Source organism: Oncorhynchus tshawytscha, unplaced genomic scaffold, assembly GCF_018296145.1.
Source record: "Oncorhynchus tshawytscha isolate Ot180627B unplaced genomic scaffold, Otsh_v2.0 Un_scaffold_3377_pilon_pilon, whole genome shotgun sequence".
Lineage (NCBI taxonomy): Eukaryota > Metazoa > Chordata > Actinopteri > Salmoniformes > Salmonidae > Oncorhynchus > Oncorhynchus tshawytscha.
This window is the reverse complement of record NW_024609477.1, coordinates 145,001-162,182: the sequence shown is the minus strand read 5'-3', so window position 1 is coordinate 162,182 and position 17,182 is coordinate 145,001. Positions and strand designations below refer to the sequence as shown.

The 17,182-nt window shown below is 46.3% G+C and overlaps 1 protein-coding gene across 1 annotated transcript in view; it reads left to right on the top strand.

The window, feature by feature from the left end:
* Window positions 1-17,182, top strand: part of LOC112267651 (vacuolar protein sorting-associated protein 8 homolog) — a gene marked incomplete at its 5' end in the record, with an annotated part of 131,924 nt that overhangs the window by 23,238 nt on the left and 91,504 nt on the right. Inside the window, 9 exon segments of the mRNA XM_042315476.1 lie at window positions 2,235-2,405; window positions 3,235-3,309; window positions 3,411-3,446; window positions 6,432-6,522; window positions 7,307-7,353; window positions 7,484-7,573; window positions 8,341-8,387; window positions 13,092-13,314; window positions 13,853-13,942. Coding sequence (XP_042171410.1) covers window positions 2,235-2,405; window positions 3,235-3,309; window positions 3,411-3,446; window positions 6,432-6,522; window positions 7,307-7,353; window positions 7,484-7,573; window positions 8,341-8,387; window positions 13,092-13,314; window positions 13,853-13,942 — 870 coding nt within the window.

The window sequence follows — 17,182 nt, the reverse complement described above, 5'->3', positions numbered from 1 at the left end:
TGTTATTATCCCCTCCTTCACCCCCTGCCTCTCTGTTATTATCCCTCTCCTTCACCCCTCTGTTATTATCCCTCTCCTTCACCCCCTCTCTGTTATTATCCCTCTCCTTCACCCCCTGCCTCTCTGTTATTATCCCTCTCCTTCACCCCCTCTGTTATTATCCTCTCTGCCTCTCTGTTATCCCTCTCCTTCACCCCCTGCCTCTCTGTTATTATCCCTCCTCCTTCACCCCCTGCCTCTCTGTTATTATCCATCTCCTTCACCCCCTGCCTCTCTGTTATTATCCCTCTCCTTCACCCCCTGCCTCTCTGTTATTATCCCTCTCCTTCACCCCCTGCCTGCCTCTCTGTTATTATCCCTCTCCTTCACCCCCTGCCTCTCTGTTATTATCCCCTCCTTCACCCCCTGCCTCTCTGTTATTATCCCCTCCTTCACCCCCTGCCTCCCCTTCACCCCCTGCCTCTGTTATTATCCCCTCCTTCACCCCCTGCCTCTCTGTTATTATCCCCTCCTTCCCCTCTCCTTCACCCCCTGCCTCTCTGTTATTATCCATCTCCTCCTTCACCCCCCTGCCTCTCTGTTATTATCCCTCCTTCACCCCCTGCCTCACCCCTCCTCCTCTCTGTTATTATCCCCCCTTCACCCCCTGCCTCTCTGTTATTATCCCTCCTCCTTCACCCCCTGCCTCTCTGTTATTATCCATCCTTCACCCCTGCCTCTCTGTTATTATCCCTCCTTCACCCCTGCCTCTCTGTTATTATCCCCCTGCCTCTCTGTTATTATCCATCTCCTTCACCCCCCTGCCTCTCACCCCCTGTTATGTATCCCCTCCTTCACCCCCTGCCTCTCTGTTATTATCCCTCTCCTTCACCCCCTGCCTCTGTTATTATCCCTGCCTCTCTGTTATTATCCCCCTCACCCCCTTCTCTGTTACCCCCCTTCACCCCCTGCCTCTCTGTTATTATCCCTCTCCTTCACCCCCTGCCTCTCTGTTATTATCCCTCTCCTTCACCCCCTGCCTCTCTGTTATTATCCATCTCCTTCACCCCCTGCCTCTCTGTTATTATCCCTCTCCTTCACCCCCTGCCTCTGTTATTATCCCTTCTGTTATTATCCCTCTCCTTCACCCCCTGCCTCTCTGTTATTATCCCTCTCCTTCACCCCCTGCCTCTCTGTTATTATCCCTCCTCCTTCACCCCCTGCCTCTCTGTTATCCCTCTCCTTCACCCCCTGCCTCTCTGTTATTATCCATCTCCTTCACCCCCTGCCTCTGTCTATTATCCCTCTCCTTCACCCCCTGCCTCTCTGTTATTATCCCTCCTCCTTCACCCCCTGCCTCTCTGTTATTATCCCTCTCCTTCACCCCCTGCCTCTCTGTTACCCCCTTCACCCCCTGCCTCTCTGTTATTATCCCTCCTTCACCCCCTGCCTCTCTGTTATTATCCTCTCTCCTTCACCCCCTGCCTCTCTGTTATTATCCCTCTCTTCACCCCCTGCCTCACCCCCCCCCCTGCCTCTCTGTTATTATCCCCTCTCCTTCACCCCCTGCCTCTCTGTTATTATCCCTCCTTCACCCCCCTGTTATTATCCCTCTCTTCACCCCCTGCCTCTCTGTTATTATCCCCCTCCTTCACCCCCTGCCTCTCTGTTATTATCCCTCTCCTTCACCCCCTGCCTCTCTGTTATTATCCCCCCCCTGCCTCTGTTATTATCCCTCCTCCTTCACCCCCTGCCTCTCTGTTATTATCCCTCTCCTTCACCCCCTGCCTGTTATTATCCTCTCCTTCACCCCCTGCCTCTCTGTTATTATCCCTCCTTCACCCCCTGCCTTCACCCCCTGCCTCTCTGTTATTATCCCTCTCCTTCCCCCCTTCACCCCTCCTTCACCCCCTGCCTCTCTGTTATTATCCCCTCCTTCACCCCCTGCCTCTCTGTTATTATCCCTCTCCTTCACCCCCTGCCTCTCTGTTATTATCCCTCTCCTTCACCCCCTGCCTCTCTGTTATTATCCCTCCTTCACCCCCTGCCTCTCTGTTATTATCCCTCTCCTTCACCCCCTGCCTCTCTGTTATTATCCCTCCTTCACCCCCTGCCTCTCTGTTATTATCCCTCTCCTTCACCCCCTGCCTCTCTGTTATTATCCCTCTCCTTCACCCCCTGCCTCCCTTTGTCTCTCTCTCTGTGTCTTTCTTGCTCTTTCACACCCACTCACCTATTGTGTTTCCCCTCCACAGTGGATCAACAGTCGTACCCTGGTGGTGATGGACAGTGGGGAGAAGCTGCGTGTGGTGGACCGACCCAGCCAGGAGGAGCTGGAGAGCTTGGACGTGGCTGAGGTGCAGCTGGTCTACAACAGCAGCCATTTTAAATCGCTGGCAACGGGGGGAAACGTCAGCCAGGCACTGGTGAGGGTCAGGGGTGAGGGGTCAGGGTCAGATGTCAGAGGTGACGGTAGAGAAGTTGCGGTGGGTAGGATAGATAGTGAGGGTTGAGAAGTAATGGTAGGGAAGTGGTAGGGGTGATAGGGCATGGAAAAGGGGTCATAGGTCAGTAGCTGTAGAGGGGAAGGCATCACCTGGCACTGGCAAAGGTCACAGGTGAGGGGTTAGAGGTCAGTGGTAGAAGAGGGTGTCAGGTAAGTTTTATGGGTCAAAGGTTAAGGGTTATGGAGCAGGGTCAGACAGTACAGGACTAGGCTGGCTAGTGGGAAAAGGTTGCACAAGATAATTTATCCCCCTGAAGAATCAGTCTCCGCTACCTTAACTACTAAACACCAAACTGTTGAAACCAGCTAGGAAGGTTACAAACCACTACCTGGAAGGAAACCTTTTAATCACCAGTTCTAACCCATTGTAGAGCAGCTGGCTCTGTCCAATCACACAGGACCAACGTCCTCGTCACTGGATCAGAAGCAGCCAGAGAGGAGAGCGTCTCTTCAGGGGGACTGAAGCTGTTCAATCAAGGAGCAGGGGGGTCACCAGTGATTCCCTCCCACCTGTCTCCCATACCCCTACATGGAGTCATTCAGAGTCAACATAACCATGATGTTTTGGATCTTCCTGAAATAATCATTGAATCCGTACGAAGGTCTTGTTCAGGATTCTTGGCATATATTTGCCACATTTGTATCTAAAAGTATTATTGAGAAATAGCAGTCATGGTTGATTTTCACTCTGAATAACACTGTCCTGGCCTTTGACCTCTGCTCTCCAGACTAACAGTGTTGTATTTTAGGCCCTAGTAGGAGAGAAGGCCTGCTACCAGTCTGTCTGCAGCTACGCAGGACAGATGGTGTTACTGGGGACCAAGGTAGGTGTGTGTGTGTGTGTGTGTGTGTGTGTGTGTGTGTGTGTGTGTACAGTTGAAGTAGAAACACAAGCGTTGTCTAATTGAGTCCTTCTCTCTTCCAGTCAGCCCACATCCTGACTCTGAGGAACTGGAGGGAGGTAAGTTTGTCTCTGACTTGCACCATACCAGTCTAAAACTGAAGGTTATCGATTATATCATTCTACCTGTGTGTCTCTGAGGGGGGTTTAATGGACCTGTCTCTCTGAGGGGGGTTTAATGGACCTGTCTCTCTGAGGGGGGTTTAATGGACCTGTGTCTCTGAGGGGGTTTAATGGACCTGTGTCTCTGAGGGGGTTTAATGGACCTGTGTCTCTGAGGGGGTTTAATGGACCTGTCTCTCTGAGGGGGGACCTTTAATGGACCTGTCTCTCTGAGGGGGTTTAATGGACCTGTCTCTCTGAGGGGGACCTGTTTAAATGGACCTGTCTCTCTGAGGGGGATTTAATGGACCTGTCTCTCTGAGGGGGGTTTAATGGACCTGTCTCTCTGAGGGGGTTTAATGGACCTGTCTCTCTGAGGGGGGACCTGTCTCTCTGAGGGGGACTGGACCTGTCTCTCTGAGGGGGTTTAATGGACCTGTCTCTCTGAGGGGTTTAGGGTTTGAATGGACCTGTCTCTCTGAGGGGGTTTAATGGACCTGTCTCTCTGAGGGGGTTTAATGGACCTGTCTCTCTGAGGGGGTTTAATGGACCTGTGTCTCTGAGGGGGTTTAATGGACCTGTCTCTCTGAGGGGATTTAATGGACCTGTCTCTCTGAGGGGGTTTAATGGACCTGTGTCTCTGAGGGGGGTTTAATGGACCTGTCTCTCTGAGGGGGTTTAATGGACCTGTCTCTCTGAGGGGGTTTAATGGACCTGTCTCTCTGAGGGGGTTTAATGGACCTGGACTGTCTGAGGGGGTTTAATGGACCTGTCTCTCTGAGGGGGCCCAATGGACCTGTCTCTCTGAGGGGGTTTAATGGACCTGTGTCTCTGAGGGGGTTTAATGGACCTGTCTCTGAGGGGGATTTAATGGACCTGTCTCTCTGAGGGGGTTTAATGGACCTGTCTCTCTGAGGGGGACCTGTCTTTAATGGACCTGTCTCTCTGAGGGGGTTTAATGGACCTGTCTCTCTGAGGGGGTTTAATGGACCTGTCCTCTGAGGGGGTTTAATGGACCTGTGTCTCTCTCTGAGGGGGTTTAATGGACCTGTCTCTCTGAGGGGGATTTAATGGACCTGTGTCTCTGAGGGGGGACCTGTCTCTCTGAGGGGGTTTAATGGACCTGTCTCTCTGAGGGGGTTTAATGGACCTGTGTCTCTGAGGGGATTTAATGGACCTGTGTCTCTGAGGGGATTTAATGGACCTGTCTCTCTGAGGGGATTTAATGGACCTGTGTCTCTGAGGGAGATTTAATGGACCTGTGTCTCTGAGGGAGATTTAATGGACCTGTGTCTCTGAGGGAGATTTAATGGACCTGTCTCTCTGAGGGAGATTTAATGGACCCGTCTCTCTGAGGGGGATTTAATGGACCTGTGTCTCTCTGAGGGGGATTTAATGGACCTGTGTCTCTCTGAGGGGGATTTAATGGACCTGTCTCTCTGAGGGGGATTTAATGGACCTGTGTCTCTGAGGGGGATTTAATTTATGGACCTGTCTCTCTGAGGGGGATTTAATGGACCTGTGTCTCTGAGGGGGATTTAATGGACCTGTCTCTCTGAGGGGATTTAATGGACCTGTCTCTCTGAGGGGGATTTAATGGACCTGTGTCTCTGAGGGGGATTTAATGGACCTGTGTCTCTCTGAGGGGGATTTAATGGACCTGTCTCTCTGAGGGGGATTTAATGGACCTGTCTCTCTGAGGGGGGTTTAATGGACCTGTCTCTCTGAGGGGGATTTAATGGACCTGTCTCTCTGAGGGGGATTTAATGGACCTGTCTCTCTGAGGGGATTTAATGGACCTGTCTCTCTGAGAGGGATTTAATGGACCTGTCTCTCTGAGGGAGATTTAATGGACCTGTCTCTCTGAGGGGGATTTAATGGACCTGTGTCTCTGAGGGAGTTTTAATGGACCTGTGTCTCTCTGAGGGGGATTTCATGGACCCGTGTCTCTCTGAGGGGGATTTCATGGACCCGTGTCTCTCTGAGGGGGATTTCATGGACCCGTGTCTCTCTGAGGGGGATTTAATGGACCTGTGTCTCTCTGAGGGGGATTTAATGGACCCGTGTCTCTCTGAGGGGGATTTAATGGACCTGTGTGTGTCTGAGGGAGAATTAATGGACCTGTGTCTCTCTGAGAGGGATTTAATGGACCTGTGTATCTGAGGGGGTTTAATGGACCTGTCTCTCTGAGGGGGGTTTAATGGACCTGTCTCTCTGAGAGTGTTTAATGGACCTGTCTCTCTGAGAGGGTTTAATGGACCTGTCTCTCTGAGAGGGTTTAATGGACCTGTCTCTCTGAGGGGGTTTAATGGACCTGTGTATCTGAGGGGGTTTAATGGACCTGTGTATCTGAGAGGGTTTAATGGACCTGTCTCTCTGAGAGGGTTTAATGGACCTGTGTATCTGAGGGGGTTTAATGGACCTGTCTCTGAGGGGGTTTAATGGACCTGTCTCTCTGAGAGGTTTAATGGACCTGTCTCTCTGAGAGGGTTTAATGGACCTGTTCTCTGAGAGGGTTTAATGGACCTGTCTCTCTGAGAGGGTTTAATGGACCTGTCTCTCTGAGGGGGTTTAATGGACCTGTGTATCTGAGGGGGGTTTAATGGACCTGTGTATCTGAGAGGGTTTAATGGACCTGTCTCTCTGAGAGGGTTTAATGGACCTGTCTCTCTGAGAGGATTTAATGGATCTGTGTCTCTCTGAGGGGGATTTAATGGACCTGTGTCTCTCTGAGGGAGATTTAATGGACCTGTGTGTGTCTGAGGGAGATTTAATAGACCTGTGTCTCTCTGAGAGGGATTTAATGGACCTGTCTATCTGAGGGGGGTTTAATGGACCTGTCTCTCTGAGAGGGTTTAATGGACCTGTGTATCTGAGGGAGATTTAATGGATCTGTGCTGCTGGAGACATTCATTGCTCTAACTCTTTCTCTCTCTCACACAGCGGGTGGACTGTCTGTTGAAACAGGAACGTTTTGTTGAGGCTCTGTCCTTGGCCTGGTCCTTCCATGAGGGCACCGCCAAGGCTGTACTGGGTGAATAGTCTCCTCTTCCTCTCCCTCTTCTTCTCCCTTTCCCTTCCTCTTCCTCTCCCCTCCTCTCCCCCTCCTCTCCTCTTCCCCCTCCCCCTTTCTCTCCCCCTCCCCTCCTCTCCCCCTTTCCATTAACGTGTAAATAATGGCCTTGTTGTGAGTTTATTTTGCTGTAATAATGAATATAAGTTAGCTTGTCAGCTATGACATGGTCATTATTTGAACAGGCTAGCCAGCTAAGCTAGCTAACAATCTAGAAACCAATCAAAAACATTGTTTAAGAAAGTTGTTTTTAGTTGCCTGGTTTTCTGGATTGACATCTACTAAAATGAATGTATAAACGGATGGGTTTATTGGTGTTTAAAAATGCAGCTTTTATGCTCTATTGGAGGCAGGCAGCCTGTCGTTTTTGTCTTAATACTTGTTCACAACGACAAGTTTGATATCGGACATCAATAGAACGTCACTATGATGTCACTGCTACGGTTGTCATACCAACTGAAAACCAGCTCCAGACGGTCTGAGATCTACTGTGTGGAACGCCTGGCCTCTTCTGTCCTATAAAGGACAGGTGTTTTCACTGTTTTGTCCTTGAATCATTTATACACTGCGGTACTTTACATTCTGAGCGCTTCCTGTTGGAGGCCATTTTCACTGATGGCACAGAGGCCATTATACATTTAATAGCAGAGTTTTTACCTCGATCTTTATTTTCTTATGAAAGAGAAAACACACAACCCTTTGAGTCATTGTGTTGATGTACTGTGAATGTCTGTTATTTTTACAGGGCTGTTTGGGGACCCAGCGAAGAGGAAAGGTGTAGTGGCAGACAAGGTGAATCCCTCTTCCATCCTTCCCTCCTCCCTTCCTTTCCTACCTTCCCTCCTCCACCCCCCTTCCACAAAGACATCTATCTAATTTGATTGATTGATTGATTGATTGATTGATTGTACTGCCTCTCCAGATGATTGAGATTCTGTTCCAGTATGTGGAGCGCTCAGTGAAGAAATGTCCAGAACACGGCAAGATACAGGTCATGGAACAACATTTCCAGGTACACACACACACACACACACACACACACACACACACACACACACACACACACACACACACACACACCTATACACACACACACACACACACACACACCCACACACCCTATACACACACACATACCCCCATACACACACACACACACACCCCTATACACACACACACCCCGATACACACACACACACACACACCCTATACACACACACATACCCCGATACACACACACACACACACATACACACACACATACCCCGATACACACACACACACACACACACATACACACACACACACACACACACACACACACACACACACACACACCCCCGATACACACACACACACACACACACACACCCTATACACACACACATACACACACACACACACATACACACACACACACACATACCCCGATACACACACACACACCCCGCACCCCCCGATATACACACACATAGACACACACACACCCCGCACCCCCTGATACACACACACACACCCCACGATATACACACACCGCACACACCACACACACACACCCCACGTTATACACACACACCGCACACACCCCACGATACACACGTTAATCCGTCCCACGGTTCAGTTTGACAACGCTCGGGACCTTGAAACCTGTCTTTCATTCGCCTTTAAGGCTTGTCCTTGTGCTTAGGCTGCCTGGGTTGAGTCGCTAATCGCTCTCTTTTTCTCTCTCTCTCCATCCTCCCTTCATCCCTCCATCCCTCTCTTTCTCTCTGTCCGTAGGACATGGTGCCTGTCATGGTAGATTACTGTCTGCAGCTGCAGAGGACGTAAGACACGCACAAACACACACACACACAGGCACGCACGCACACACACACACACACACACACACACACACATACACACATCACGTCTAATGGCCCTCGCGTTGCCTATTCCCAGCACTCTGCTAGCTTATTCATTAAAGGGACAATTCACATTTTTTTTAAACTTCATATCATCCGCAGTTCTTAAGTGAAGGAAGGAGCCTTTTAGTCCAGTCAGAGTAGAGCAGAGTAGCAGCCCCTTCGGCACAGAGATGGTCAGAGAAAGGAAGATCTTTCTTTATCTCTTTGGGCTCCCGAGTGGCGCAGAGGTCTAAGGCACCGTATCTCATTGCAAGAGGCATCACTACAGACCCTGGTTCGATTCCAGGCTATATCACAACCGGCTGTGATTGGGAGTCCCATAGGGCGGCACGTAATTGGCCCAGCGTCGTCCGGGTTTGGCCATCATTGTAAATAAGAATTTATTCTTAACTGACTTGCCTAGTTAAATAAAGGTTAAATAAAAAAAATGTCATACAAATTGTCATCTCTCTCTCAAAATGAAGGCTGACCTCCACAAAAGGTTATGAAAGAACAAACTGAGATATCTTCTGGCACCAGGTCACATTTTTAATGCAGTTAGTTTCATATGCGCTGAGTGATCTTTATTTTGTTTGACTGGGGTTCTCTTCAAGGGACAAAGCGTGCATTAAAGGGATATTTACAAATAATTCCGCTTTATATTCATCAGCTCTCCAGCACCACCCCCAACATCAACATATGTGAAAATGCCTAGTTTCTATGTTTTGTATTTAAAAAGATGGAGAAAGATGAGTGTTTCATCATCGGTGTGCATCATGTGATTTTAACCAATTTGGAGTAGGCATTACCTACTAATGGGTTGTTTTACTACAAAACATAGAAACTAGGCATTTTCACATATGTTGATGTTGGGGTGGTGCTGGAGAGCTGATGAATATAAAGCAGAATTACTTTTAAATAGTTTGTTTGTTCCTGTGTGAACGTGCTTTCAGTGTGTTCCTGTCTGAACGTGCTTTCAGTGTGTTCCTGTCTGAACGTGCTTTCAGTGTGTTCCTGTCTGAACGTGCTTTCAGTGTGTTCCTGTCTGAACGTGCTTTCAGTGTGTTCCTGTCTGAACGTGCTTTCAGTGTGTTCCTGTCTGAACGTGCTTTCAGTGTGTTCCTGTCTGAACGTGCTTTCAGTGTGTTCCTGTCTGAACGTGCTTTCAGTGTGTTCCTGTCTGAACGTGCTTTCAGTGTTGTTCCTGTCTGAACGTGCTTTCAGTGTGTTCCTGTCTGAACGTGCTTTCAGTGTGTTCCTGTCTGAACGTGCTTTCAGTGTGTTCCTGTCTGAACGTGCTTTCAGTGTGTTCCTGTCTGAACGTGCTTTCAGTGTGTTCCTGTCTCTGTCCTGTCTGATCTTTCAGTGTGTTCCTGTCTGAACGTGCTTTCAGTGTGTTCCTGTGTGAAAGTGCTTTCAGTGTGTTCCTGTCTGAACGTGCTTTCAGTGTGTTCCTGTCTGAACGTGCTTTCAGTGAGTTCCTGTCTGAACGTGCTTTCAGTGTGTTCCTGTCCATGCTTTCAGTGTGTTCCTGTCTGAACGTGTATTTGTGTTCCTGTCTGGATCCCTTTCAGTGTGTTCCTGTCTGAACGTGCTTTCAGTGTGTTCCTGTCTGGGTGCCAGTTTGTTCCTTCTTAAAAACATTCAATACATTCCTTTCACAACACACTTTCAGTGTGACCTGTCTGACCCCTTTCAGTGTACTTTCACCCTTTGTGGTGGTCGGCCAGTGCCGAAATCTGCTACTCTGCTCTCTGCTGCACTCGGACTGGACTAAAAGGCTCCTTCCTTCACTTAAGAACTGCCATCCCGTCCCGGCTCCAGAGAATTCTATTATCAGTCTATTACGGTCCCATCCATGCCCCAGAGCCTCCTAGTATTTGTATTCATTATGGATCCCCATTAGTTCCTGCCAAGGCAGCAGCTACTCTTCCTGGGGTCCAATTTATACCATTTTAAAAACATTACAATACATTCACAGATTTCACAACACACTGTGTGACCTCTGACCCCTACTCTACAGCTACCACATATCTACAGTACTAAATCTATATATGTGTGTGTGTGTGCATGTGTCTGTGCCTATGTTTGTGTTGCTTCACAGTCCCTGCTGTTCCATAAGGTGTATTTTTATCTGCTTTTTTCTATCTAATTTTACTGCTTGTGTCAGTTACCTGATGTGGAATAGAGTTCCATGTAGTCATGGCTCTATGTGGTACTGTGGAATAGAGTTCCATGTAGTCATGGCTCTATGTGGTACTGTGGAATAGAGTTCCATGTAGTCATGGCTCTATGTGGTACTGTGGAATAGAGTTCCATGTAGTCATGGCTCTATGTGGTACTGTGGAATAGAGTTCCATGTAGTCATGGCTCTATGTGGTACTGTGGAATAGAGTTCCATGTAATCATGGCTCTATGTGGTACTGTGGAATAGAGTTCCATGTAATCATGGCTCTATGTAGTACTGTGCACCTCCCATAGTCTGGACTTGAGGACTGTGAAGAGACCTCTGGTGGCATGTCTTGTGGGGTATGCATGGGTGTCCGAGCTGTGTGCCAGTAGTTTAGACAGACAGCTCGGTGCATTCAACATAAATACAAGTAGTGATGAAGTCCATCTCTCTTCCACTTTCAGCCAGGAGAGATTGACATGCATATTATTCATATTAGCTGTCTGTGTCCATCCGTGCTGCTCTGTTCTGAGCCAATTGCAATTTTCCTAAGTCCCTCTTTGTGGCATCCGACCACACGACTGAACAGTAGTCCAGATGTGACTAAACTGGGGCTCGTAGGACCTGCCTTGTTGATCGTGTTGTTAAGAAGGCAGAGCAGCACTTTATTATGGACAGACTTCTCCCCATCTTAGCTACTACTGTATCAATTTGTTTTGACCATGACAGTTTACAACCCAGGGTTACTCCAAGCAGTTTAGTCACCTCAACTTGCTCAATTTCCACATGATTTATTACAAGATTTAGTTGAGGTTTAGGGTTAAGTGAATGATTTTGTCCCAATTACAATGCTTTTAGTTTTAGAAATATTTAGGACTAACTTATTCCTTTCCACACACTCTTTGTTAAGTGCTGCAGTCATTTCAGTCGCTGTTGTAGCTGACATGTATAGTGTTGAGTCATCTGGAAACGTAGACAAACTGGCTTTACTCAAAGCATGTCGTTAGTGAAGATTGAAAAAAGTAATGGGCCTAGACAACTGCCCTGGGGAATTCCTGATTCTACCTGGATTTTGTTTGAGAGGCTTCCATTCTAGAACACCCTCTGTGTTCTGTTCGGCGGTGAACTCTTTATCCACAATATAGCAGGGGTGTGAAGCCATAACACATACACTACCGTTCAAATGTTTGAGGTCACGTCACGTAGAAATGTCCTTGTTTTTGGAAGAAAAGCTAAATATTGGTCCATTTTAAAATAACATCAAATTAATCAGAAATACAGTGTAGACATTGTTAATGTTGTAAATGACTATTGTAGCTGGAAACGGCAGATTTTTATGGAATATCTACAAAGGCGTATAGAGGCCCATTTATCAGCAACCATCACTCCTGTGTTCCAAGGGCACGTTGTGTTAGCTAATCCAAGTTCATCATTTTAAAAGGCTAATTAATAATTAGAAAACCCTCTGTTCTGATTAAAGAAGCAATAAAACTGGCCTTTAGACTAGTTGAGTATCTGGAGCCACAGCATTTGTGGGTTCAATTACAGGCTCAAAATGGTCAGAAACAAAGACCTTTCTTCTGAAACTCATCAGTCTATTCTTGTTCTGAGAAATGAAGGCTATTGCATGCGAGAAATTGCCAAGAAACTGAAGATCTCATACAACGCTGTGTACTACTCCCTTCACAGAACAGCACAAACTGGCCCTAACCAGAATAGAAAGAGTAGTGGGAGGCCCCGGTGCACAACTGAGCAAGAGGGCAAGTACATTAGTGTCTAGTTGTAGAAACAGATGCCTCACAAGTCCTCATTAAATAGTACCCGCGAAACACCAGTCTCAACTTCAACAGTGAAGAGGCGACTCCGGGATGCTGACCTTCGAGGCAGAGTTCCTCTGTCCAGTGTCTGTGTTCTTTTGCCCATCTTAATCTTTTATTTTTATTTTAGAATTTTACCCCCTTTTTCTCCCCAATTTCGTGGTATCCAATTGTTAGTAGCTACTATCTTGTCTCATCGCTACAATTTCCGTACGGGCTCGGGAGAAACGAAGGTCGAAAGTCATGTGTCCTCCGATACACAACCCTACTCTGCCTAGAAGGCCAGCATCCCGAAGTCGCCTCTTCACTGTTGATGTTGAGACTGGTGTTTAACCTACTGTTTAACCAGCTATATACCCGCCTGGTGGAGAACTGCTACCATGATCATGCTCTTCTCTCTGTGGTCCTATAGAGACCTACTGTTTAACCAGCTATATACCCGCCTGGTGGAGAACTGCTACCATGATCATGCTCTTCTCTCTGTGGTCCTATAGGACCTACTGTTTAACCAGCTATATACCCGCCTGGTGGAGAACTGCTACCATGATCATGCTCTTCTCTCTGTGGTCCTATAGAGACCTACTGTTTAACCAGCTATGTACCCGCCTGGTGGAGAACTGCTACCATGATCATGCTCTTCTCTCTGTGGTCCTATAGGGACCTACTGTTTAACCAGCTGTATACCCGCCTGGTGGAGAACTGTGTGGCTCGGGGGGTCTTCCTGGAGAGTTTGGAACCCTACATCGTGTCGGAGCGTCTGGGCTGTGTGACCGCTCCCGTCATGAGAGACCTGCTGACCCACCTACAGGATAACAACATGATGGACAGTGTAGAGAACTGTCTGATACATCTGGACATCACCAGCCTCGACATACAACAGGTAGTGAGGAGAGGAGACAGGGGAGGAGAGGAGACAGGGGAGGAGAGGAGACAGGAGAGGAGACAGGGGAGGAGAGGAGACAGGGGAGGGGAGAGAGAGACAGGGGAGGAGAGGAGACAGGGGAGGAGAGGAGACAGGGGAGGAGAGGAGACAGGGGAGGAGAGGAGACAGGGGAGGAGAGGAGACAGGGGAGGAGAGGAGACAGGGGAGGGGAGGAGACAGGGGAGGAGACGGGGAGAGGGGGAGGAGGAGGGGGAGGGGGGAGGAGACGGGGGAGAGGGGGGGGAGGAGACGGGGGGAGGGGAGGAGACGGGGGAGGGGGAGGAGACGGGGGAGGGGAGGAGACGGGGGAGGAGGGGGGGGGGAGGAGACGGGGAGAGGGGAGGAGACGGGGGGGGAGGAGACGGAGGAGGAGAGGATGTCAGTCAGTGTTTCCTCTCTTCCCTCTAGATATTTACTACTGTCATTAACCTTGTTCCAATCAGCAGATCAAGTCTGTAGACTCCAGTAGTAACCTGTTCTCTCCCTGTGTATCCAGGTGGTCCAGATGTGTTGGGACAACCAGCTGTATGATGCCATGATCTACGTGTTCAACAGGGGAATGAATGACTACATCACCCCTATGGAGGTACTATAATACTGTTTAATGACTACATCACCCCTATGGAGGTACTATAATACTGTTTAATGACTACATCACCCCTATGGAGGTACTATAATACTGTTTAATGACTACATCACCCCTATGGAGGTACTATAATACTGTTTAATGACTACATCACCCCTATGGAGGTACTATAATACTGTTTAATGACTACATCACCCCTATGGAGGTACTATAATACTGTTTAATGACTACATCACCCCTATGGAGGTACTATAATACTGTTTAATGACTACATCACCCCTATGGAGGTACTATAATACTGTTTAATGACTACATCACCCCTATGGAGGTATAATACTGTTTAATGACTATCACTGTTTAATGACTACATCACCCCTATGGAGGTACTATAATACTGTTTAATGACTACATCACCCCTATGGAGGTACTATAATACTGTTTAATGACTACATCACCCCTATGGAGGTACTATAATACTGTTTAATGACTACATCACCCCTATGGAGGTACTATAATACTGTTTAATGACTACATCACCCCTATGGAGGTACTATAATACTGTTTAATGACTACATCACCCCTATGGAGGTACTATAATACTGTTTAATGACTACATCACCCCTATGGAGGTACTATAATACTGTTTAATGACTACATCACCCCTATGGAGGTACTATAATACTGTTTAATGACTACATCACCCCTATGGAGGTACTATAATACTGTTTAATGACTACATCACCCCTATGTTTAATGTTTAATGACTACATCACCCCTATGGAGGTACTATAATACTGTTTAATGACTACATCACCCCTATGGAGGTACTATAATACTGTTTAATGACTACATCACCCCTATGGAGGTACTATAATACTGTTTAATGACTACATCACCCCTATGGAGGTACTATAATACTGTTTAATGACTACATCACCCCTATGGAGGTACTATAATACTGTTTAATGACTACATCAATGACTACATCACCCCTATGGAGGTACTATAATACTGTTTAATGACTACATCACCCCTATGGAGGTACTATAATACTGTTTAATGACTACATCACCCCTATGGAGGTACTATAATACTGTTTAATGACTACATCACCCCTATGGAGGTACTATAATACTGTTTAATGACTACATCACCCCTTACTATAATACTGTTTAATGACTACATCACCCCTATGGAGGTACTATAATACTGTTTAATGACTACATCACCCCTATGGAGGTACTATAATACTGTTTAATGACTACATCACCCCTATGGAGGTACTATAATACTGTTTAATGACTACATCACCCCTATGGAGGTACTATAATACTGTTTAATGACTACATCACCCCTATGGAGGACTACATCACTATAATACTGTTTAATGACTACATCACCCCTATGGAGGTACTATAATACTGTTTAATGACTACATCACCCCTATGGAGGTACTATAATACTGTTTAATGACTACATCACCCCTATGGAGGTACTATAATACTGTTTAATGACTACATCACCCCTATGGAGGTACTATAATACTGTTTAATGACTACATCACCCCTATGGAGGTACTATAAATGACTACATACTGTTTAATGACTACATCACCCCTATGGAGGTACTATAATACTGTTTAATGACTACATCACCCCTATGGAGGTACTATAATACTGTTTAATGACTACATCACCCCTATGGAGGTACTATAATACTGTTTAATGACTACATCACCCCTATGGAGGTACTATAATACTGTTTAATGACTACATCACCCCTATGGAGGTACTATAATACTGTTTAATGACTACATCACCCCTATGGAGGTACTATAATACTGTTTAATGACTACATCACCCCTATGGAGGTACTATAATACTGTTTAATGGGAGGTACTATAATACTGTTTAATGACTACATCACCCCTATGGAGGTACTATAATACTGTTTAATGACTACATCACCCCTATGGAGTACTATAATACTGTTTAATGACTACATCACCCCTATGGAGGTACTATAATACTGTTTAATGACTACATCACCCCTATGGAGGTACTATAATACTGTTTAATGACTACATCACCCCTATGGAGGTACTATAATACTGTTTAATGACTACATCACCCCTATGGAGGTACTATAATACTGTTTAATGACTACATCACCCCTATGGAGGTACTATAATACTGTTTAATGACTACATCACCCCTATGGAGGTACTATAATACTGTTTAATGACTACATCACCCCTATGGAGGTACTATAATACTGTTTAATGACTACATCACCCCTATGGAGGTACTATAATACTGTTTAATGACTACATCACCCCTATGGAGGTACTATAATACTGTTTAATGACTACATCACCCCTATGTTTAATGACTACATCACCCCTATGGAGGTACTATAATACTGTTTAATGACTACATCACCCCTATGGAGGTACTATAATACTGTTTAATGACTACATCACCCCTATGGAGGTACTATAATACTGTTTAATGACTACATCACCCCTATGGAGGTACTATAATACTGTTTAATGACTACATCACCCCTATGGAGGTGCTATAATACTGTTTAATGACTACATCACCCCTATGGAGGTGCTATAATACTGTTTAATGACTACATCACCCCTATGGAGGTACTATAATACTGTTTAATGACTACATCACCCCTATGGAGGTACTATAATACTGTTTAATACTACATCACTGTTTAATACTGTTTAATGACTACATCACCCCTATGGAGGTACTATAATACTGTTTAATGACTACATCACCCCTATGGAGGTACTATAATACTGTTTAATGACTACATCACCCCTATGGAGGTACTATAATACTGTTTAATGACTACATCACCCCTATGGAGGTACTATAATACTGTTTAATGACTACATCACCCCTATGGAGGTACTATAATACTGTTTAATGACTACATCACCCCTATGGAGGTACTATAATACTGTTTAATGACTACATCACCCCTATGGAGGTACTATAATACTGTTTAATGACTACATCACCCCTATGGAGGTACTATAATACTGTTTAATGACTACATCACCCCTATGGAGGTACTATAATACTGTTTAATGACTACATCACCCCTATGGAGGTACTATAATACTGTTTAATGACTACATCACCTACATCACCCCTATGGAGGTACTATAATACTGTTTAATGACTACATCACCCCTATGGAGGTACTATAATACTA